Raw genomic sequence first — 23,648 nt, 5'->3', positions numbered from 1 at the left:
TCGGATTCTCAGTTCTGACTCTCCGTAGAGAATCTATAGGTGTGTGAAGAGTAAGATGAGATACACCAGACTCAGCAATACTCAATAATATCAGAGAAACCCGGGCTTCATAACACCCCGGCAGTGCCACAGACTGATGAGCTCAATGCCACGTCACATAGATGCAGTAATTTGTGCAAAAGAAGATCCAACCAACTACTGACTGCATAAATGAGCATGATTTTCCAAAATGTCTGCCTTTTTGGGTTCAAAATAGTTTTATTGGTATTTTGTAATATACAAATATATGTATGTGTATGTGTGTATATATATATATACTGTATATTCTCATAGGTTCTTGTAGGTGTTCTGTGGTATGGGTCATCTGCGGCGACCCAGATGATGTCTTGAAGCCCCTTGTCGTCACGATGTCTATGGTCTGCAGTCTCTGGCGACACATTAGCTTAGATGTTGTCATTTGGGGGACAAATCCAGGTCTGTTGGACTGTGCCGGTGTAGCTTGACTTTATGGCTTGACCCTGTGTTGTTGTTAGCGTCTTTGCTAACATTAGCAACATTAGCTATCATGGCTTGATCCTGTGTTGTTGTTAGCATCTTTGCTCACGTTAGCAAAGATGCATTTTGCCCGGAGGTCGTACTTCAGACTCGTTGTGCTCCAATTTAAAGAGAGTTCATGATCGCAGTATGTACACACTTTTGTTTTATCCAGACTTCCATAAGGCAGCTTTTTAAATCGAAATTCATCGTGAAGCAGACCTGGGTCCGTCTCCTCACTCACCACTGCTGGCTGCATTTGAACCGCCTTTAACCTTTTCACCCCAGGGACATAAACATCTGCGCAGGAGGACTACGGGAGGAAGTTGTGGTCAATATTATACTTAGTCATGTGATTAAATTGTGTGTCAATATGTTTATATTAACAGGCCTCATATATATATATATATATATATATGCATGTAGATAGAAAGCTAGATAGATTTTATTTCAGATTCAGGGTCCACACAAACATGATCATATTTTTGGGGATTCTAACCTTTTAAAGGCCAGTATGTTTACATAACCACTGTTTTTTATCAAGAAAAAAGTGAAAATAATTTCAATAAAATACATTTCAAGGATTATTTGATTATCATTTCCTATCAGGCCCTGAGATGGGTCAATGATTGGTAGCAACAACGATTTTAATGCATTTTTATTTATTTATTTATTTTTTGCAGTGCCATATTTAAAAAACCTCACACTTGTGGTCCTAACAGCAAAATTGCCAGCCTCCTAAAATCAGCTCTAAAAATATAAATATATATATGTTTTTTGTGCCGTGAACGAGTCAGTCTTTTAAAACGACTTTAGCCTGAAATATACAGATCAAGTATCAATTATATTTTTGGGATTTTAACCCTTTAAAGGCCAGTATGTTTACACAACTCCTCTGTTTTTTAATAGAACAAAATTGCAAAAACTCAAATAAAACACAAACACACATTATTAACCAAAGTCAAAAGCAACACATACTTATTTTAGGCACCCCTGCAGAAAACAGTAAAAAGTGTGAAATTTTGTAGCATGCTTTGAGTGTGGAAAAGTAGTGCCATCTGATGGACAGAAATAACATTAAAAATTGAAAGGTAGTAATCCAAAAAAAAATCTTAACATACAGGAATGCATGAGTGTATGTTCAGATGTGGAATTTTTTCTTTAAAAAATGACATTTTCAATGGTTTTCAATGGGACATTTTTTTGTCAGAAGAATAAATGTGTCGATAATTGTGTATCTAAGCCATTTTAGGCTAATTTAAGGAACTGAGATGACAATTCTATATTTTTTTAATCAAAAAATGAATGTCCTCGGGCAAATTTGAGCTTCATTCAACTCAGCCAGAATGGCTTAAAAATGAAAAGACTGAACGGCATATAATGTCTGTATCTCTTAAGGGTTAATAGAACAAAGAATCAGTACATTTATCCTTTCGGAGTACAACAAAAAAGGGTAATAGAAACAACAGACATTAAAACCAAAACTGACCTACTTTTGATTAGAACTGAATTTTTAGGAAAGACTACTAAAATGTAGAAAGGTTCTGAGAATTATATAAGGATGTTAGTCCATTAACTGTTGACATTCTGGTAAAAGTCCAATAGTGACATCCCGACACATACAGAATAATCTGATGCATGGTAGAGAAGGGACTGTCCTAATAAAGGGTGAAAGTTTATTTTTATTGTGATGGTGTGTTTTTACTGCTGCTTGTGCTTTTGACAAAAGTATTATTCCGCTCCAGAGTGACAGCCCTCCTTCCAGACGTCTGGTTCAGTTCACTCATGTCCACTCCTGAGTCCAAGCTGGTTTCTCTGCTCTCCGCTGGCCTTCGCCTCCTCTGCTGCTCTGACACCGCGTAATGGATCTCAGCTGCAGGTTTTCCTTCCAGAGAGACAAACCAGGCCCTTGGAGGCTGAAGAGAGGGGATTTTAGAGAGCTCTGCAAAGGCATGCACTGAGTGTCTACTGCCAACCATTTTAGTTAATGTTCCAGGGACTGATGCTGACTCAGGGAGGCTGACATGACTCCTGGACGGGCTGCTGGAGGTTTCAGGCTGAGAGTTCTCTGAAGCCCCGAGCTGGTCGTCATTTTCTGCAGTTTGGCTCTGAGTGTTAGAGGGGCCTTTAGGCTGAGTCTGTGTGAAGCTGTCTTTCCTGGGTGGCTCAGCTGCAGCACCGTTGGATGCCCCTGCGCGGGGAAGAGTGGCCGACTTGCACCACTGGGGCCGCTCTGGCTGCTCCTCCAAGTGGAAAAATGCCGGAGCGTGAAGAATGGCGACAGGCTGGTTGTAGAAAAACAAATTCTCTGTGAGGGATGCTGTGTTCAGATCCAGTTCATTGCACTCCACAGCAATGGACACAGCACCAGGGTTGGCTATTATGCTGCCATTGTGCATAGAAATAACAGAGGCATTGTGCAGATTATCTCCCTTCTCTGTAAAGGATTGGTTTAGTCCACTCTGTGGATGAGAGGGATCACCTGAAGATACTTCAAAGACGTCATCCTCACAGGTGGAGGTGGTTTGGTCTTTCACTGACACTGGGAGGATCTTCTTTGCCATATTTTCCCTGGATGAACTTCTGTGGATGACACAAAACATTTGTTTAAACAATGACAGTCTAATAACACTGTCTTACTGTTAGTTAGTCTATCTTAAACTTAAACTAAATATTTTTACAATAATATATAAAATGCATGATTTTAAATCATTTTAAACTTCTATTTGTTTTTTGGAAGCATCTCTGTCTTACAACCCCCCTGGGAACCACTGCTTTATGCTATAAAGGAGGAGGCTGGGTGGAGGAGGTCAAGCTTTCCCAGCAGAAGTAACAGCAGCATGGTGCATCAGCATTGACGCAAACAGGGATAAGTAAGAAGTACATCATATTTAGATACACCGCTGTGTTGAGTGGGAGAGAAGAGAAGGTGCTGGGCTTAGCTGTGGGAGCTGAGAGGTGATAACTAGGATCAGCTGGCCGTCAGCTCATCACGACTGAGCATATGACTACCATGTCCTTCAAAAACTAACGCTGAGCTTCATTTTGTATTCACACGTTATCTTAGACTAATATTAAACATAGTGCTGTCAAAATAACGCATTGATCTCCTACGTCACTCTTTTCAACAACAATCCACCATAGCATTTTAAACTTTAAACTGGATCTTTTGATTTTTTTCATTTTATTCATCCAAAAGATACACACCAGCAATGATTAATAGGACAGCCTGTCTATCTCTCCTTCCTGTGTGTTAGCGTGTGAGTCTCCAGAGCACACACGCCCTTTTTCCACCAAGCCAGTGCTGGTTCAAGTTCACCAACACACAGAGACATGCTGCAGTACTACATCCATAAACGCTAGACTCATACTTATGGGCAGACTTTCCTGTTTCAAAGTTTACTCTTGTCATCTCTACTCAAAAGCACGCTCTTTCCTTATGAGCCTTCATGACATCACAAACATGAGGCTTCCTACGCGTGCTGATGTGTCATAAAATCTTGTTAATGAGGAATAACAAAAAAATGTTAGAGTTACAAAACCCCAACAAAGACAGAGAGCCTGTGCAGACTGAGAGCAGAGGTAGGCCTACAGCCAGTGTATACTGGAGGATGTCCAGTGTTAACAGATTAACAGATCAGATACAGTAAACTGTGAATTAACTCTTGATAATGTGAAAAGCAGAGTCAAATATGGAAAACAGTGTCTCAAATAAACATACATTTATACATATAACCAATTACAATCAGGCTTATACAGTAATGCTACCTGTTATACAGCCCGACTCATATTATCTGTATATGCAATTAATCACAAAACCTGCATTTAATTAGATTATTTTTTATTGCTTGACAGCACTGGTTAAAGTGTTAAAAACTCAGACCATAAAGTGTGACAAATATGCAAAAATTAAGGAACCAGGAAGGGGTATTTTTCACAGCACTGTATAAAATCTTCTGAATGTAAGTCTAATCCAATGAAAGCCTCTGTTACCTGCGACAAAACAGCAACCCAACCAGAAGGCAGATTACAAAGAGAAGAACTCCTCCAAGAATAAGCATCAGGACATATGAGTGACGCACAATAAAGTCAAGAGGAACGGCGAATCCAAAGAAACCTAAAACAAAAAAGAGAAACAGGAAGAAAAAAAAACATGCCATTGAATTTACTGTTGATACTAGGGATGTACTGATGCATCAGTTAACCCTCTGAGCCCTAAGCTGTGTTTTATTCACTGTGTCTGGTCTGGACTTTTTGTATTAAAAAGCTTCTGAAACATCAACTCTGTGGTACACAGTCAAGCTCTAAATATCATTTTCCTCAGGAAAACCTGGGCTTTAAGAGGATGTGTGTTGCAATAATTTCACTGGAATAAACATTAATAACAAAGGGGTTTCTTTGTACAAACTTTTCCTCCCATCTCTTTCGGGCCAAATAATTAAATAATCATCATTCTGTGACAAAAAATCAAAATATTCACACTTGCACTAAAAAGTTCTTGCACTTTTGGGAATTGGAGTTGTTATGTAAAGTGCAGTCACTCTGATGGGCAAATCACAGCCTCTCTGTGTCATTTTCTCTCTATTATGAGTCAGTCAGGCCGTCTTCTGCAGTTTCTAAGTCTGTGCATATGCACTGTTCAGCAAAGCATGATGTTATAATGGAACAGCCTGCCATTGGTTGTCACAGCCAAGTCCCAATGCATTCTCGGATACAAACAGACAAAACTGCAGCGGGCTAGCTGCAGGAACGATGGAAAAATTGATTATCAATGGATAAAATGATGTCCAGTATCGGATTCACTGGGGTGGATTTAATCTTTAAGACCCAGAAAGTCAGCTAAGTGCCAGGCTTGCTAGAAAACATTCCATAAAAGCTATGAAGACCGCATAAGAATGGCACAACGGAGGGCTTTCAGTGGAAAAAACAAGTGCCTACAATTTATGGTTCAAAAGTGGGGGTGTTGTGCCTTTTTTCATAGCTTTACACCATCTCGCTGATACCCACATAGTAGCTTCACATGGTTTACAGCTCAAAAAACTCCTCATGTTTCTCACGCTGGCATCCAGAAAAACCCTTATTTTAACCTCCGTCTGAAACGCTTTGTTTTCGCTGCTGTCTCTTTCAACCCCCCCACCAACCTGTTTTCCTCCGATTGGCCGATTTTCCGGAGGCTGACTGGCTGCAGGACTCAATGTTTTGTGCCCGCCCCCTTCAATGTGGCTATATTGCTATACTAGTACTTGTAAACTTTGAATGAACCGGTCCGACTGAGTAAAATATGGCGAATTTTGATAGCCGTCTGTACGTGTTAGACCCGGAGTCTGACCCTGATAGTTTGGAGAGAGAGGGGGAAGAAAACCAGCAGCAGCGAAGGATGGAGCAGGACGTATCTGTTTGGTAAGTGTTTAATTACTGTGTTACTCCATGGCTAAATGGCTGAAAGGCCTTGTGGGGGCGGTCTGTTCCGCTTTGCCGGCAGCACGAAAATCGTCCATCAGCAATAATGTGGGCATGAAAAGGTGTCAGTCGCAGATGCTAATGCGATTTGTCAGATCAATTTAATGCTGGCATTTAACACACCAAATACATGATTCAGAGAAGAGATTTATTTTGGGGTAGAGGACGTGACCTATTGGACAAAGTCTGATCTGTTTATGGCCAAACATGAAAGAAAATGATGGTCAGAGTGTTAGACCAAAAGAAGTAAAGCAAAAATCATCCTCACCAGTATCGGTCAGTGGCCAGTTTGATATTTTGGACGTCTGTATCAGCCTCATCAATCCCTGCATCTCTAGTTGATACTAAATAATCAGGGTTCATTTTGCCATTCAAGTAATCTTTCTGTTCTTTTTCCTTGGGCCTAATCCTCTCCAAAATCTGTCATATCATTAAAGTAAAAAGCCAAAGATGGCTGACCACTTGCCTCGGCTGGGTGACAAAGGTGCTGCTATCCAATATCCAAGGTGAGGAGCAGTGAAGTTCCACATGAGTTTTCCTTCCACTGACACCACTGTCCCCAGGCCTTTTCTCATCCATCCTCCTGTATGTCACAAACAAAACACATCACTGATGATCATGTGTTTCTCCCCAACTACGTCATACCTGTCAGATTTGTCAATAAATGCTGATAACTCATGAGCCTCTGTATTATTTAAAAACCACTGAGGCACAGGAACTATTATGTTTAAGCCCTAAAAGTACAAAGAGGCCTGGTTTAAGCAAGCTAGTCAGCTAATTTTAAAGATACTATGCAACATTTTAAACATTAATATAACAGACACTAAAATTGTCTGTGAGAAAGGACTACCAAAACAAGAGTGAAATCTATCTGCTTGTTGGTTTGTTGTTCTCGGCTCTGTGTTTACACTTGTGAGACAATGCTTCCTTAACTTATGTTTAACTCGGAGGCCATAATGTGTTTCATACATGTTTTTCCTCATGAATACTTCCCTCTTTAACACTTTGCTCTGCCAACAAATGGGGGAAAGAAGGACAGCCCTGGCTTTCCAAACGAAAGACTTTTGGCTTTATTTATGGTTCTTCGGGAGACATTTGTTGTTGAATCCCATTTGCATTGTTTTTAAGTAAGTAGATAATGGCATTCATCAGCTGGGATTTATTATATTTCTAGGACCAAAATCTTAGTCTACTCAAGATCCTGCATGCATGTTTGGGGGCTGAAATGGTGAAAAACACAAGATTCAACGACTGCAGTGAGACTTTTGTTACTTTACCAGCTAAATAAACTGTTGAAAAGTTTCAACATGTACAGCACAGCCCCCTTGACCAAGCTATATTTAAAAATGAGGCCTTAAAATAATCCTTACAGTCTCTTAAAGATAAAATCTCGGTCCTTGGTGTGACTTTCACTCACCAGTGGTGCTGTTAAAGAACCATGCAGGAACAGTGTTTGAACTCTGGAGCCCACAGCTGTCAGGGAGGCTGAGTCTGATCTGTATGGGCCCGCTCAGATGTAACTCTGTGTCTCCTGAGAAAAGCTGCACACTGACGGCCGCCACCGGACTCAGGTCCACACTGATGTAACCTGAAAAAATATGGGAGGAAATGCTTCAGAGAGTAACAACTGGACAAATCCAACCGTTTGTTTGACTGTTGAATTAAATTGTCACAAATACATTTTTGTAAACTAACATGTAAAAACTGTATGCTTTGGTATTTTTAAAGATCAATATTGGGGCTGGTTTGAAAAAGAGTTATCAACCTTCACTTTCTAAATTTACTACATAATTTTTTGACCAAATGTGCTGAGTTTACCCACAGACTATTAAAAAAGAAGTATCCAAACCTCCTACATGGTAAAATCAACTGCTGTCAACCTGATCAACAGCATACTGCCTCCCTTACTGTAAAAAAATCACTGAATAATGAACCAAAATACCCTAAGTGCTTTTATTTTGAAATTCTGCATGACATACATTTAGTTACACTACACTTAAGACATGTAATATATATATATATAAAGTTTTAAATTTAAAGCAAATAACTGTTAAGCTGCCTTAAATGCAGCATGTATAGCATTGCTACAGTTTGAATCAGTTTATTGCAGACTTCACTGAGATTATTCAACATAGAAGAGAAATTAAACATTCCCAGAAATAATTGCTCAAGTTATTGCACATATAAATTCAATTTCCACCAGTTTCCTGTACTTCTTTTTTTTGTAAAAATCAGATCACAGTATATTGGCATCAAACACAGCGCTGGACGAGACAGCCCCAGATACATACAGCCAAAACATCCCAATCACCCCATGTGACATTTGAGGTATAGGCAATCAGGACTGGTCTCACTGCTACATGCTAAAAATCATTCACATTCTAGACCAAGTACTGAGTCTGTGTGGATAGGTCTCAATCAGGTTTGCACATCAGACACTGCAATTTTACTTCATTCTTCTTTGTAAAACTGCTCAAGCTCTGTCAGGTTGCACAGGAATCCGGCGTGAAACAGCCTTTTTCAAGTCCAGCCACAAATTCCCTAGATGTCTGAACTTTAACTTGGCCACTCCAGATCATTCACCTTGTTGACTCTAAACCATTTCTGTGAAGCTTTTGCTGTATACTTTGGGTCGTTGTCTTGCTGGAAGATAAATCTCTCCCCAAGCGGTAGTTCTCTTACCAACTGAATAAGACTGTCCTCCAGGATTTTCTTATATTTTGCAGCATTCATTTAACCCTCTACCTTTACAAGCCTTCCAGGGCCGGCTCCTGAGAAGCATCCCCACAACATGATGCTGCCACCACTGTGCTTCACAGTGGGGATGGTGTGTTTGTGGTGATGTATTGTTTGGTATCTGCCAAACAGACAAATTCTGTCTGATGACCAAAAAGCCCCGCTTTGGTCTCATCAGACCAAAGAACTTTTCTTCCACTTGACCATCTCCCACATACCTTTTGGCAAACTCAATGGTGTAATGGTAGCCAGGAATACTGATTAATCAGTGACCAGGCCTTCCAGACACATGTCTTTATACTACAATCACTTAAGACACATTCACTGCACTCAGGTGATTCCCATTTCACTAATCGTGAGACTACTAGCACCAATTAGCTGGACCTCTGTTAAATTTGGTCAGCCACTTTAAAGGGGGCAAATGTTTATGCAGTGACGTATTTTACCATGCACATTTTTGTTTAATTGGCATAACCTTTTAGAAATCTGTTATCACTTTGACATTAGAGAGGTTTTTGTGTCAAAAAAGCCAAACTATATTCGCCATGATTGATTTATAAAATCAATAAAAGAGTAAAAAAAAAATGAGAGGGGGTGAATACATTTTATAGGCACTACAAGTGTCTGAAAATGTCTGATAGCGATTACTTTACCTGTTTTACTGCTCATGATGCCAGGAGTAATCAGCACTGTGTCATCTTGTGACGGCAGCTTGGGGACAGTCAGGTAGGCTCTAACAGCTGTGATGTTTCTGCTGTCTGTCAGATTCAGGAGGCTCTTGGGAAACTGGACAACAGGCTGTGATGAAGCATCTACAAAAACAGTCATTAGAATAAAAAATGAATTTATAAAACAACTGTATTTCTTCTTTAGTTCAGATCTTTTTGGCTAATACATTGTAATTCCTGGCATCAGTGTTTTGGTGATTAAATGAGAGCTGGACAAAAAGAGCAAAGAAGGTACCAGAAGTTTCTCCAGTGATGAGGACTGAATCATCGAAGAGCCAGATGTTTCCCTGGTTCAGCCTCAGCAGATAGAGCGTCACAGATGAAAACACTGGAGCAATAAAAGAGAGGGGAAGTAGTAATAAAACCAGACGATTATAAAAATCCCTTTGTTTGCCCACTAGAGGGCAGCGTCAGAACATGTTTAATCAGGTCTAGTTTTCACACAGAGGTGAAACGAGGGAACATTTCAAGCTTTTACAAAAAAAACTCAAGATTTGCTGATATCACATTGGAATTTTTTGGTGACAGCTGAACAACACGGGGGAAGAAGACCCGGTCTCGAGATGTCTCAAAATTATCCTTAAAACTTTCTCTTCATTGCGGCAACAATTAAGGCGAAGAATGCAGGGATGTGAAGCAAAGTTTGTCAATGTGATTCAGGAAGCTCAGAAAAGCACTTAACTTAAAAATGATTGTTACATTCTCTGACTGGAATAAGACGATGTTTGGGTTTATTGTGCTACAGAATGTGCAGACTGTGAAAGATTTGAGTTTGCAGATAAAAGAAAACACTTTGTGTCCAACTAACACACAAACAAGCACATGATATGCAGCCGACTTTTCAGAGGACTTCCTATCAGAGCTCAAACAAACTACCAGTTGAGAGATATATTTGGTTATACAGACTGACTGCAGACAGGCATGATAAATTTGGTTTTTCAAAATGTGCATCATGAAAGTCTACAACTTATGATGCAGAAAAAAATACTTGGGTTCATCCCAAAATTGTACGTAAATTAAAGTTAATCCAGCAGAGCACATTTTGTCTCAATATTTTCTGTAGACAGCACAGACGATGGAGCATCACAGCAATGATTTAACACTTTTAATAGTCACAGCTGCACAAAAAGTAGCAGAAAAGGCTCCATATTCACTCCAGGACAAGATCTCTCATTATTAACTGTAATAGCTTGGGTTGAGAGACAGCATATATGAAAACAGCCCCACTTAATATCTTACATGGCATTCTGCTGGCTTTATATGGCAGCAGTGTGTGAGTGTAGCCATCTTTTCTGGCCACGATCGTCATAGGCATCCCATCCTGATATGGTATATCAAGCAAAACACTGCCATCCTGCCCTGTCAGAGCCTCAGTGGTCCTTGTGTAGTTGATGTAGATCTCCACGACTGCCTGGTTCAATACCTGACGGCTCAGCGCGCTGTTGACCTGGACCTTCAGCTTAAAGGCAGAACCTGGAGAGAAAATAAAGACAGGGTTAAGAAATAGTCTGAAAAGCTGCTTTTAGATGCCTTGCATCTAAGGTCAATTAAGTTCAGACCTACAAGAGAGGCTTAATTAACTAAAAATAATCCTTCCAATACAATAATCTACAACAGGGGTCATCAAGCACATTTGCACAAGGGCCAGATTTAGTCTTGACAGAGTGTCTGGGGGTTGGACTTCCAAATCAAGAAAAAATAAATCAATATTTTGTTCTGAATAACATATTATTTTATTAGTATTTGTATTTTCTTTCAAAACGCAGGACATTTTTAGGCATTACCAGGAGATCTATACTGATCTAAAATGCCGTAGAGCACAAGGAGACAGGCATGCCAACAGAACTGGCTGGGCTCCTGAAAATCCCTGAGAATGGGCCTTCAACAATTGTGACTTAGCACCAATATGAACTCATGTTTCACACTTCTCACTACTTCACTGCTTCATTCTGCCATTTCTGCAACATTTTGTGCCACTTTTTACCCATTTTTGACACTTTTTGCTATTTTATCACTCTTTAACCAACTTTCCTGCCTTTTCACTACTTTGCCATTGGCTATTTTTGTACCATTTTGCCACTTTTAACCCATTTTTTATTTTTTTTGCCCTTGTTTTGCCTCTTTGACCCAATTTTTTGCCATTTTCTTGCCTGTCTTATCCCATTTATCCATTTTGCTAAATTTTGTCTATTTTTGCAACTTTCATTATTTTTTTCACAATTTTTGCCACTTTTAACTCATTTTTGATATACTTTTTGCCCTTTTTTCCTTTTCTACAAATATTTTGCCACATTTTAACCTCTTTTAACCAAGTTTTTGTCCTTTTTTGCCACTCCACAACCCATTTAGACTATTATCACCCATTTTTGCCACTATCTAACCCCGTTTCACCACTTTATCTGGCCATTTTTGCCAGTTTTTAATATTAATTGCTTTTGGGGTGGGTTTAACAGCTGCAGACATTTAAAGCCAAAAGAAACTCTTAAAACCACAGCATTTTCTTTTCCTGCTTTTCTGAATTTAATGATCTTCTAGGGGCCAGACAGTAAGCTTTGGGGGGCCTAATTTGGCCGACAGTTGACGATCACTGATCTACAACCACACAGTAATTCTGACCTCTTAGACACACTTAGAACAAAATGCATCATTTTAAGCTCCATAGAGGCTGTATTTCTTTCTGTTTAGACTGCATTCAAAAGAATTACACAGTTTACCAGTTATCATTCTCACTCATTAATGCAGTAACCTTAAATGCCTGAACAGAATGAAGTTTAATACATTTCCAATTAACCTCGATGTGACCTTATTGACAACGAAGGAGAAGTAATTTGCAGGATCCCTCCAGGATTTCAACCGATTAATCCCAGCAGATTTAACAGAGGTGCACACAAATATTAACGGTTCATTTGGTCAATTTATGAAGCAAAAGCCTGCATTCAAGGCAGAATAATGCTACATTTGTATGCAGACAGCTAACAGGACGCATTCCCAACGATGTGACTCATAAAATCATTTCTTGTTCTAAGGTAGCTCAGAGAGAATCCCATTTAGTGCCAAATGTGACACCTTATCCACAAATCCAATTAGCCACTTGACGATGTGCAACAACAACCAACAAGCTCATGACAAACCAGCTTTTTTCTCAGAGGCAGGGCAGCATAGCAATGTGAGGAACACGCTGCATTTGAGCTGCACTTTACAAGACTTTTGTTCAACAATTTATCAAAAGGCATTTTTAATGCAATAAATGGCACACACGATTAAGAGCATTACATTTCTGTTTCATTGCAACAGAGCATATTTTGCTCTTTTATGTGATGTTTTATCGATACAGATTAAACATTTCATTCTGTTCAGTCCATTTTTCACCTGACAAAAAAAAAACTATCAGTAAGTAGACTTACAGTCTTAACCAGCTAAATTAAGCAAGTAAAAAGTAGTTACATAAATTCAAGCTAACACAGGTACCACCTTAATTCCAAAAAAGTTGGAATGCTGTGTAAAAAAAAAAAAAAGAGCATAATGATTTGTAAATCTCATTCACAAAAGAACATGAAAAACATATCAGATGTTGACATTTTACCATTTCATAAAAAAACACTGGCTCATTTACATTTGATGACAGCACCACATCTCAAAAAGCTGAAACAGGGCAACAAAAGGCTGGAAAGAAAGCAGTACTAATGAAATCCACCAGAGGACAATTTTGAAACAGATTAAAGTTATTGGCGACAGGTCATTATTATGACTGGATATTAAAGGAGCATTACAGAAAAGCGGAGGCTCTCAGAAGTAAAAATAGGCTGAGGTTCAGAAATCTGTAAAAAGCTGTGTCTAATAATCGTGGAAAATTTTCAGAAAATGTAAAAGACTTTGAATATCCTACCATTTACAGTCCATAATATCATCAAACATTAATAACAGATGGAATTCTGTTCTGAAAATCACTGCATGGGCTCAGGAACACTTCCAGGAATCACTGTCTGTCAACATAGTTCGCTGAACCATCCACAAACACAAGTTAAAGCTGTATCAAGAGACATATATGTGAACACGCGACAGAAAACCAGCCATCTCCTCTGGGATTATTTAAAATGGACTGAGGCAAAATGGAAAACTGTTCTGTGTTCAGCTGAATCAAAAATTGTAATTCTTTTTGGAAATAACGGATGTCGTGCCCTGTGAACTGAAGAGGAAAGGGGCAGCCCATCTTGTTATCAGTACACAGTTGAAAGGCCTGCATTTCTGATGGTACATGGTTGCATTAGTGTGGACAGCTTCCACATCTAGAAAGGCACTATCAATGCTGAAAAGTATGTATGTCCACTTTTGGTTGGCCCACAACAAATTCTTTAAATTCAATTAAATATGGCCCACATTAGAGCACAAAGCTTATGCTAGACTGAATTGGTCTTAATAGTTTCAGCATAAGGCAGTGCTACCATGCTTATTCTGTATACACTCATTTTGACAAGAAGAATATATTGATGTTTTTGTGACTAAATTGAGACAGCACTGTAAATGGTTAACACATTGGCTACCAAAATCATAAAAATATCTTGATTTAAAATGCCCTGATGCATTACGGCAGCTAATAGTAGCACCAATGACATTCCAGGGGCGGAGCCAGTGGTATCCAGGGCCCCCCTGAAATCTGAGTGGCCACCCCAAAACCCTTAAAATGATTTACTTTTGCATTGTAAGCCATCAACTAGCCATTTTCACATACCAAATCAACAAGCATATCTCAACCTGCATTAGATTGTTTTTACTAACTTAAGTACTGTCAAGGTGAGGTATAAACGTGGCCCCACGACCTTATGTATTTCTGTATGTGGCCCCCAGTGGAAAAAGGTGGAAGCGAGGTGGATAAGAGGACAATAAAATGAACTTTTAATACAATTTTAAGAGCTTTAATGGTCTTATTAGGTAATTACATTCAGCATTGGTGAGTGCACAAATGTAAGCACTTGAACTTGATCTGAAAAAAGTGGTATTGGTGCATCCCCAGTATTTATGTGATCTTTTATTGTACAGAACTAGTGACAAGCCACTGAACTGAGCACTCTACAGACACTGCCAAGTACAAAGAGTTCGTGTTGTGTGCATGCTCAATACTCTGCTAGCACTGGACAGTGCTGAGGTATTTTCCCTCTAATGAATGTCCCACTGAACGGTTCTGCTCCTGTGCAGTCTGGGCCAAAAAGTGACTTTTGGGAGGCATAAATCTCAGCAGCACATCATCAAGCTTTAAAGTTAAAGTGTGGTGTAGATATTTCCCAACAGGGGGGCAGTAAAAAGTCTTTATGCTTAACTAAAAGCAGCTAAAGCAGTAATCTTCCCGGTGAGCATCTTTAATGTTGACAAATAAACACTGACTGTAGTGGCGGCTAAATTTGTTGTTAGTCTCACTGCTCTAATCCTGCTGCTGTAAGATCTGCCAAAGCTTTACTGAATCATACGAAGCCGTGCCTTATGCCTGCGGCTTTCACAACATTAAAACAAGTGCCAACACCAGATCATCCCATAATATTGGTCCTTACAATTCACACTGATCACACATCTGCAGCTTCCACAGATAACTTACAATTCAAGCCACAATATAAACACTTGTCAGAGTTGGAATTGACCCAAAGGGACCTTTTAAACCAGTGCTGATGGAAAAGAGGATGTTTAGGGAGCAGTAGTCTCCAATTTACGAGTGTTCTGCCTCAGTGGCCGGACATAAGAGAAGGGGGTCACTACATCTGAAGTGGAGGTGTTTTGTGAGAGATTACTATAATCTCCCCATTTGGCCGACTGAACCTTGCCACAAAGAGGTTTATGAAGTGGATTGAAATGGGCCGTCTGAGCCTCTGAGGCAGATGAGAAATAGATCCCATGTTGTACGTGATGTGGATGGAATATGGTGCCCAATACTGAGATTTCAGTTCTACTGAGGGCAGCATTTTTAAAGCTTTTTTACAATTTATTCTGCACTTTCTTTGAACAGAATTCATTTAGAGCATTCTAGGGATCTTTGTTAAGATTTATTTTTGGGGTTTGTTTCCTTCTATGGCAGGTACGAGGCAGCAAATGGGTAGGGATGTAACGTTTCAGAGGTCACAGTTTGGTTCTGTTAGGTTCAGTTTTGTTCCGACAAGGAAAAGCATCAAGAACTCTAGACTTCCATAATTTCTAGGTTTCTCGTAGTTATTATTTTGAACTGACAGTCGTGACACTTACAGTTCATTCCCTCTTCTGTTAACTACCAGTGATAGTAAATATTAAACAAAATAAGAGAAAAGTAAAATGTTTCAAATAAAAAGCATCACAGAAATAAATCACATCTCCTGATGAGAAATCACAAAATCGATAAAATGGAGAAAAAAAAGCTAAATACAATATATTCATCATGGAACGATGTGTCATACTTATAGTTAATACAGTGTGCTGTTGGATGGATTGTTGACCGGCTTGTGAAAGCATGGGAAGGGACATTGTGACGAGGCTTGAGCACTTTTAATACAGAATTGAATTAATACACAATTATTACGGTATATCTGCATGTAAACCATGAAATGAATTAGTATTGGTAATGTCTTCAATCCTCTCTGATTTCAAATCCAGAGACTTTTAAAAGCAGTGTAGAGACGTTGAGGTTAAGAAGCGATCCTCTGAGCTCCAGTTCTAGTCGTCTTGTTAGTTGTAACTAACCTGACACGCCAGCGTCTGCGCCCCTACCGAAGGAGTAAACTCTATAGATAAATGCATAACACGAATCATGGCGACTGTAGACATGTCAGTACATGACTTTTATTTTTGTAAAGAAAACAACTCACTGCTGTTCTTTGTTCTTCTTCAACAAAGAAATGTCATCAAGTTCTGATAAAACTGGCACTTTAGCAGCATCCACGCTAATGTCTTACGCCATATCTGCATCAGCCTATTGCTGCTGCTTTCTTACGTCACGACTCCGCCGCGACCGAAATGACTGCCCCTCGTCACTGATTGGTCCTGTCACTTTCTAACCGGGCCCAAACAATTCAGATGGGAGCTTTGCAAGATGGATTCGCCAGTAAGAAACATGGAAACGGGCGTATCCATCTGCTTTGCAAGCTTATGTTGTTACTGCACGAAGCTTTTCTTTTAGTTTAACTGTGCTTGAGTCTTTTTTTGTCATTCAGTAGCAGTTTAGAAAAAGTTACCGTCACGTGGATTGGCATGAGGGTACTGTGTAGAGGCCGTGTGACTCAACGATCACACGCACCGAACAGCAACCTCTGAATAGTTTTGGACAAATACAAATATCATTACCACCCTGGTAGTTACAGTTTGGGTATAAATGAACCCTGGCCATCTGCTGTTAAAGGGAAGGTTAGTAAAGTAAATAATAAATGTTGCTTGGTGCTGAGCTCACGGTGGACTAATGTTGGGTCTTCATAAATAACATAGCGAAGAGTAAAATCTAGAGCCTCCATTTTTGTGCAGTGTTTTGAGATGGCTTGTGTTATGTATTGGCACCATTCAAATAAAGATGGAGGTTGAGAAACTGAATCGGCAAACGTCTATACTCCATAGATAGAGTATTTGAATGCCTGACCATTACACCAACAGGGACTGTTAGGACATTGCATTCAAATACATGTATGGTTGGCCCCTTTTAGCAGCTATAACAGCCACCACTCTTCTTCTATGGTTTTCTACAAGATATTAGAGTGTTTCTATGGGAATTTGTGCACATGCATCCTGTAGAGCAGTGGTTTTCAAAGTGTGAGGCGGGCCTCCCCTGGGGGGCGCCACAGAGCTTCAGGGGAGGTGCGGAACCATAAACGTGAAAAAGGGGATTTGCTTTGCTAACCTCTGCTGTGCATGAGCAAAATGGATAGACTTACAGTTACTATAGGGACTGTGCTATAGAGCAGTGTTTCTCAACCCTCAACCAAAGAGCAGAATTGTTGAATACTTTTCACCTCTTAGATTGTGGCAAAAGCCACAATCTAAGAGATGAAAAGTGGCAAAAACAGCTTGAAGTAGCAATAAAAATAGGTTGCAGGTGGCAAAATGGTCAAAAAGCAGCAAAAAATGGGTAAAAAGCAGTGAAAATGGGGAGAAAAAGTGGAAAAATGGTTAGAAAGTAGCAGAAATGGGTGAGAAGTGACAAAAAAATGAATGGAAAGTGACTAAAATGGGCAAAAAGCAGTCAAGAGTGGCAAAAATGGGCATAAAAAGAGGAAACAAGTGGTATGTAATGGCAAAAGGTAGTAAAAATGGGCAAAAAGTGGCAAAAAATATGTGAAAAACGGCAAAATGGCAAAAAGAAGAGGCAAAAATTGGGAAAAAAGGAAACAAGTGGCATTTAATGACAAAAGGTAACTTAAATGGACAAGAAGTTGCATAAAATGGTTTAAAAAAAGGGGGGCAAAAAATGGCATGAAAAGTGGCAAAAATTAGGAAAAAGTGTCAAAAAGACGTCGCAAATTGAACTCAAAAATTGGGGGGAAAAGGGGCTATTTAACAAAGAAAGGTAGCTTAAATGGGCAAAAAGGTGAAAAAGGGCAAAAATGAGATAAAAGTGGAAAAAATGGCCAAAAGAAAATATGAAAAAGGGGTATTTAATGGCATTATAACTGAATAAGAGGGAAAGGCAGATGTTTAAGGACATTTGCAAACCAAAATATCCAAAATATATTAATGTCAAAAATGTTTAAAGATTAGACATAAATGTTTGAAATGTTTTTTTTTTTTTTCCAATTTCTATCCTTTTTGTGGGTGGGGGTCCACCGAATGAATAATTTCTTCCTAGGGGAGGCTCTCCCTCCCACACTTTGAAAACCCCTGCTGTAGAGCATTTATGAGCACAGCCACTGATGTTGGACGAGAAGGCCTGACTCGCAATCTCTGTTCCAGTTCATCCCAGACGTGTTCAATGGGGTTGAGGTCAGGGCTCTGTGTGGGCCGGTCAAGTACTTCCATACCAAACTCAAACCATGTCTTTATCGCCCTTGCTTTATGCACAGTCATGTTGGAATAGAAAAGGGCCTTACCCAAACTGTTGCCACACAGTTGGAAGCACGGCATTGTCCAAAATGTCTTAGTATGCTGAAGCTTTAAGATCGGCTTTCACTGGAGAAAAAGGGGCCTAGCTCAAACCCTGAAAAACATCCCTATACCATTATCCCCCCTCCACCAAACTCCACATTTGACACAATGCAGTCAGACAGGTAATGTTGTCCCCGCAACCACCAAACCTAGACTCGCCCATCTGACTGCCAGACAGAGAAGCTTGATTCGTCACTCCACAGAACACGTTTCCACAGCTCCACAGTCCAATGTTTGTGTGCTGCAGCATATTTCAACAATAACTACATTTAGTTCCACCTCTTCCTTTCTAAATCTGAACCATTGCCAGATGAAAGATCCAGCGCTGTTTCTCTAAACGCCGCTGACTCGCCTTGCAACTCTGTTTACTTCTTTCACTCCCCCATTATTCTCTCTCCTCTGCTGATACAAAAACACACATGCACAGAGGAGTTTTCGGGATGGGCGAGGGTGAGCGTTCTGCTGTAAGAAAGATGCATTAAGGGACAATGGGAGAAACAAAACTCCAGCGAGAAATGCATGCTGACGGCTAAAAGCTCCCACATACTTTTTACTCGATGTTAGTGTCATTTTATACATTGAGCGTAGCAGTACTCAAAATATCGCCCAGCCCTACGTCACAGGGATGATAAACGCAGCATGATTTCTAAAAAGACATTGAGCATATTTGTACAAAATTATTTAATTCTTCATTTTTCCTGGCTCACTTTCACTAATCAATGAATCAAATCGCAAGTATGGAGATTTATGGAGTTAAACTTATGATGAAAGACAGGGCTGTGCAGGCAACACAGATTACATTGACATGCCATTATTAGGATGTTTATCATATTGTCAGATGAATTTATCAACATATCTATACTAAAACACAGTTTTTCTGTGTGTTTACCAACATGTAAATCAGATTCAGTGTCACATTAAGCAGCATTTCAGCTTAGATTTTCATAAAAACCCACATTCCATGGGCGGAGCATAAACATGTTGACTGGTCAGTTTTTCGAGACCCCCGGGCGGCACAAACAGATGGTCCAACAGAGACTTATCTCTACTGCCCCCACTCACCCTGCATCCCTACAAATATGTGTGTTTGTGTGCGCATGCTGGAATTAGGCCACAAATTCTTCTGATGGAGGAAAAACACAAGTGCACCCTTTGATATGTGGGCCAAATCGGCCCCTTAAGCACAAGCCGGCAGTATCACATTTGAAATGAGACAAACGATGCTCAAGACAGGGATGAGGGGGAGACTTTAGGGACACTGGGGCTTAAGAGCCCAAAGACAAATCGTCTATTTGTAGTCAAATTAGAAGAGCAGATTTAGAGATTTAATCATTTTGGTTGGGCAGGATTGAACTTTGCTCATTATTAGGGAACAACAAGGCAGTGGCTCTCAGCACAGGAGAAATGGCCATCTGGTCTTTTCATTTAAACATTAAATTTTCTACCCCTGTTATCCAGAATAAGCAGAAATGATGACGTAATTCCTCTGAGTGTTTCACTGTTCACCAAAGCGACAAAGAGGCTAAAAATGGGGGAGGTTTGGCACGACACGCAGGCTGTGAGAGTCTGAGGGACAACAGCATGCCTGGGCGCATTTCTAAGTTTTCCAGCCGACTACTGGATCACATGATGACGGATGGTAATGCACTCCTACAGCAGTATGAATTAGTCATGAATCAGTTGATGAGCGAACAGGGTCACAAATCCCTCATTCAGCTCCTCTTCATCGCTCTGCTGCAAACAAGGAGGCTGTGATGGAGAGAGAGAGAGCCTCTCTGAGAGTGTCTGTGTGATATGACAAAATTAGCCATGTGAGATTACATTGGTGAAGATTGCAATAGTGATATTAAAATCTGACTTAGGATTCACGAAGTGAAACTTGTGGCTTCAGGCCACAGTGTAGTTCAAGCTATACTATGTAGGTATATCCCAGCATCAAATCCCAATGGCAAAGTACACCTTCTCCGAGTACACTAGGGTATTGCTTTAACACATTAACCCAAACACTACTGAGGAAATGACAGAGCTAACTCAAAAAGCGTGATCATGTAGTTGTGACAGCGTATTGTCCAGGACTTCCTAAACTTTACCGTACAAAGGGACCCCCTTCTTGAAAAGTCCTTCAATTCCTCTGCGCATTATCCTGGCAAACATCAAAATTCTAACATGCAACTTTTTTGCAAACGTGGTTTTATCTTTGTCTTCCAGAAATCAAGGCAGTGCCAGTAAACTTTATTTTTTATTTCCCTGTCTTTATATCCACTCACTACATGTAATGCATTGTTTTGTGTGGCATTATTTTCATCTTAAAGAATGGCATTGACAGAGGAGACAGATTTTATTCAACGTTAAAAGACTTCTAGTATAATGCTATTACCAAAAACAGTGTTATTTTGTTAATTTATTATTGTTATTATCATTATATAATTGTTCCTAAAATATTTGGGAATAACAGGAACTCAGCCACAAAGCAGAAGACTGCATGAAATCACAGAGCAGAGTCAACGGCTGAAACGTTGCATGGTGCCTCAAAGTCACCAATACTCTGCTGATTTCATAGCTGAAGTATTCTGAACTTCCATCTTCCCTTTTCTATTCCAACATGACTGTGCCCCAGTGTTTAAAGCGAGGACTTTAAAGACATGGTTTTGATGTGTTAAGTGCCCCCATCTCACAAAAACACTTTAAATCTAGTGGAAAGCCTTCCAAGAAGAGTGGAGGCAGTTACAACTGCAAAAAGGGGACCAGCTCCATATTAAAGTACATGTATATGAAAACAATGTCATTGCAGTCCTTGTTGGTGTGATGGTCGGGCGGCCACATACTTTTGTCCCTATAGTGTATGTCTAGTAGAGACTAGCACTGTGTGTATCTGCCCTTCTCAATTGAAATCTTGTTTTGAGTTCAGGACTCTGTTCATTAAAAACAGCACTGCATATTTACTAAACCGACGATCAACGTGTTGGTTTCATGGAGGCATTCTACATAATGAGGGAGAAAAGTGGTTAAAAGTGTCCTTCCTGGTTCATGCAGTAAGCTAAATTACCAGGCATCCTGGGATCGCCCACGGCAAGAACATAAAAGGACACCTTCGACAGCTTTTTATCCCTCATTATATCACAATGGAAGAGTTGCTTCATACACATATATGTTAGGACAGGTGCATAGGACGGCAAGGTATCCAGCGAACAGTTCAAAGAAAACTCCTGCACACCACCAACTTGCAATAAAGAGGGGCCTAGATCAAGCCTAGTGAAGGGTAGTACAGAAACGTTGCTAATAAATACCTCCAGAGCATAACCTGGGTTCTGTCAGTCCTCCTTCCCACCTGATGGTGCCCTCAAGTAGCTTACTCATCACATCTGCGCCTTACTTCAGCCTCAGGTTTTGGCCCAAACATGCCTAAAAGTTCTGCATGGTACTGTACATAACATAGGAATAGTCTTTTTTAGCTGATATAGACAAGTGAGTGAACATCTGTGGAAATACGAAAGTAGAATGTTGATTATTCTTAATAGGTATTGCAATAAGTTCAGACCTTTGCACAGTTCATTGTGAATGCTCATATTACATTAATGAGAAATTATGGTTAAATGCAAAGCCATGGTGCCAAAAAATGCAGAACTTGAGGAGCATATTTTCATTTTAACACAGCCAACAGGAGTCAAATTGGATAAGTAGTAGTTTGCTATTATTTGATTAATGACTGATATACCTGGCCTCATGTGGAGGAATAATTTCTGCTGAATCAGGCCAACATTTAGTTAATTTAAGATAGAAACGGATGGTAAAGTCTCCTAGAAAGTGCTCCAACATGCTGATTAATTGCTACCTTGTTGTGTATTGATGCAGTAGAAAGGGGACAGATGGAGAAACCGTTACTCATAAAGTGACAGCAGAGCTCCCACACCACTCATGACTCATGAACACATCAGTAGATCTGTGTGCAAATCCTCATACAGATGGTCTGTGCAGACTAAATGAGGCCAGCTCTAATCTGTTATAGAGGAGGGGGGACTGAAAATGAAGGGTGAAAAATGTAGAAAGTCAACATTAATCCTGATTCTTCAGCTACAAAAGCATTTAGTTTTCTGCTGAAATTTCACTCCCCTGGCTCATTAGCGACAACTCAAGTTTCGCCAGAGTTTAACTCCTTCCACATATAAAGTAGACCTGTATTTACAGACCTGGACGGCGCTCGAGCACTTGTTGTTGGATGTGAATGGACTCTTGTTTCATGTGATCCCGGTCTGAAAAGTTGCCGTCATTGATATGCACGGAGTGTCCGGTGGTCGGGGGCAACTCTGCAGACTCTGTCCCATCCTCGAAGAAAAACAGCGAAAATAACCAACACGTCAACAAGCGCATGACGCACAGAAAAGGCTGATCGATTACTTTAGTCTGACTGGTTGAATGTCTGATATTTCTCTAAAAGTTGCATAAAATCAGAGATATCCACAGCACAGCCATGCATCCCAACTCCTCTGCTGTCAGCAGCTCCCCAAACAGCGCTCTGAAGCTCCGCCCACTCTGTTCTTAATCTGGCTCGTGCGGCGCAGGCGTCCCTCTTTAAGCCTAAACCAATCCATCCTGATAATGAAAATAAATTACGTTTTTAAAAGATCTCACCCAACATGGAATTGCCATAGGAAAAGTGAAAATATTGCAACATTTAAAATGTTTTATTTTGATCCAAATATACTTAGCATCCCCTGCTGAAGCAATGGAAGATCTCTATCTGATGGTTTAAGACACTTTTTTAATTTCATTGGCAGTGCACAACAGATATTTAAAAGATAAAATGATTTACCAAAATACATTTTAACAAAATTATCTGCTAGCAACAATGAGAAATACTTTAAGCCAGTCTACAGTGGTGTGAAAAAGTATTTGCCCCCTGTCTGATTCCTGATGCTTTTGCATATTTATCACACTTAAATGTTTCAGATCATCAAACCAATTTTTAGATTTCACAAACACAACTCAAGTAATTAAGAAATGCAGTCTGAATGATTATTTAATTTTTTAAAGGGGGAAAAAAATCCAAATCTATCTGGCCCTGTGTGAAAAAGTAATTTCCCCCCTGAAACTAATAACTGGTTGTGCCAA

General features: G+C 39.9%; 1 protein-coding gene across 2 annotated transcripts; it reads right to left on the bottom strand.

Annotated features, from left to right (window-relative positions):
• Positions 1-1,247: 1,247 nt before the first annotated feature.
• On the bottom strand, positions 1,248-23,030 carry LOC121522360 (protein FAM171B-like). 2 transcript variants are annotated; one of them, XM_041806604.1, is made up of 8 exons: positions 22,727-23,030; positions 10,698-10,931; positions 9,694-9,786; positions 9,384-9,542; positions 7,412-7,582; positions 6,461-6,577; positions 4,528-4,651; positions 1,248-3,117 (listed from the first exon to the last, which is right to left on the bottom strand). In XM_041806604.1, exons 1-8 carry the CDS (start codon positions 22,905-22,907, stop codon positions 2,217-2,219), a joined length of 1,980 nt encoding a protein of 659 aa, XP_041662538.1. In that variant the 5' UTR covers positions 22,908-23,030; the 3' UTR covers positions 1,248-2,216. The 2 variants fall into 2 exon arrangements, with proteins under 2 accessions (XP_041662538.1, XP_041662539.1); XM_041806605.1 differs by lacking the exon at positions 9,694-9,786.
• Between the last annotated feature and the right edge of the window lie 618 nt (positions 23,031-23,648).

The sequence above is a fragment of the Cheilinus undulatus genome, linkage group 15 (assembly GCF_018320785.1).
Source record: "Cheilinus undulatus linkage group 15, ASM1832078v1, whole genome shotgun sequence".
Lineage (NCBI taxonomy): Eukaryota > Metazoa > Chordata > Actinopteri > Labriformes > Labridae > Cheilinus > Cheilinus undulatus.
This window is presented reverse-complemented; position numbering and strand designations above follow the sequence as displayed.

What these genes read in the sequence shown, in the direction of transcription:
- LOC121522360 (XM_041806604.1), bottom strand. Translation starts at nt 22,907, where the DNA reads ATGCGCTTGTTGACGTGTTGGTTATTTTCGCTGTTTTTCTTCGAGGAT. An exon ending in CATCACTGGAGAAACTTCTG is followed by an intron (nt 9,543 to 9,693) that starts GTACCTTCTTTG and finishes CTGTTTTTGTAG; the next exon opens with ATGCTTCATCACAGCCTGTT. An exon ending in CATCATGAGCAGTAAAACAG is followed by an intron (nt 7,583 to 9,383) that starts GTAAAGTAATCG and finishes ATATTTTTTCAG; the next exon opens with GTTACATCAGTGTGGACCTG.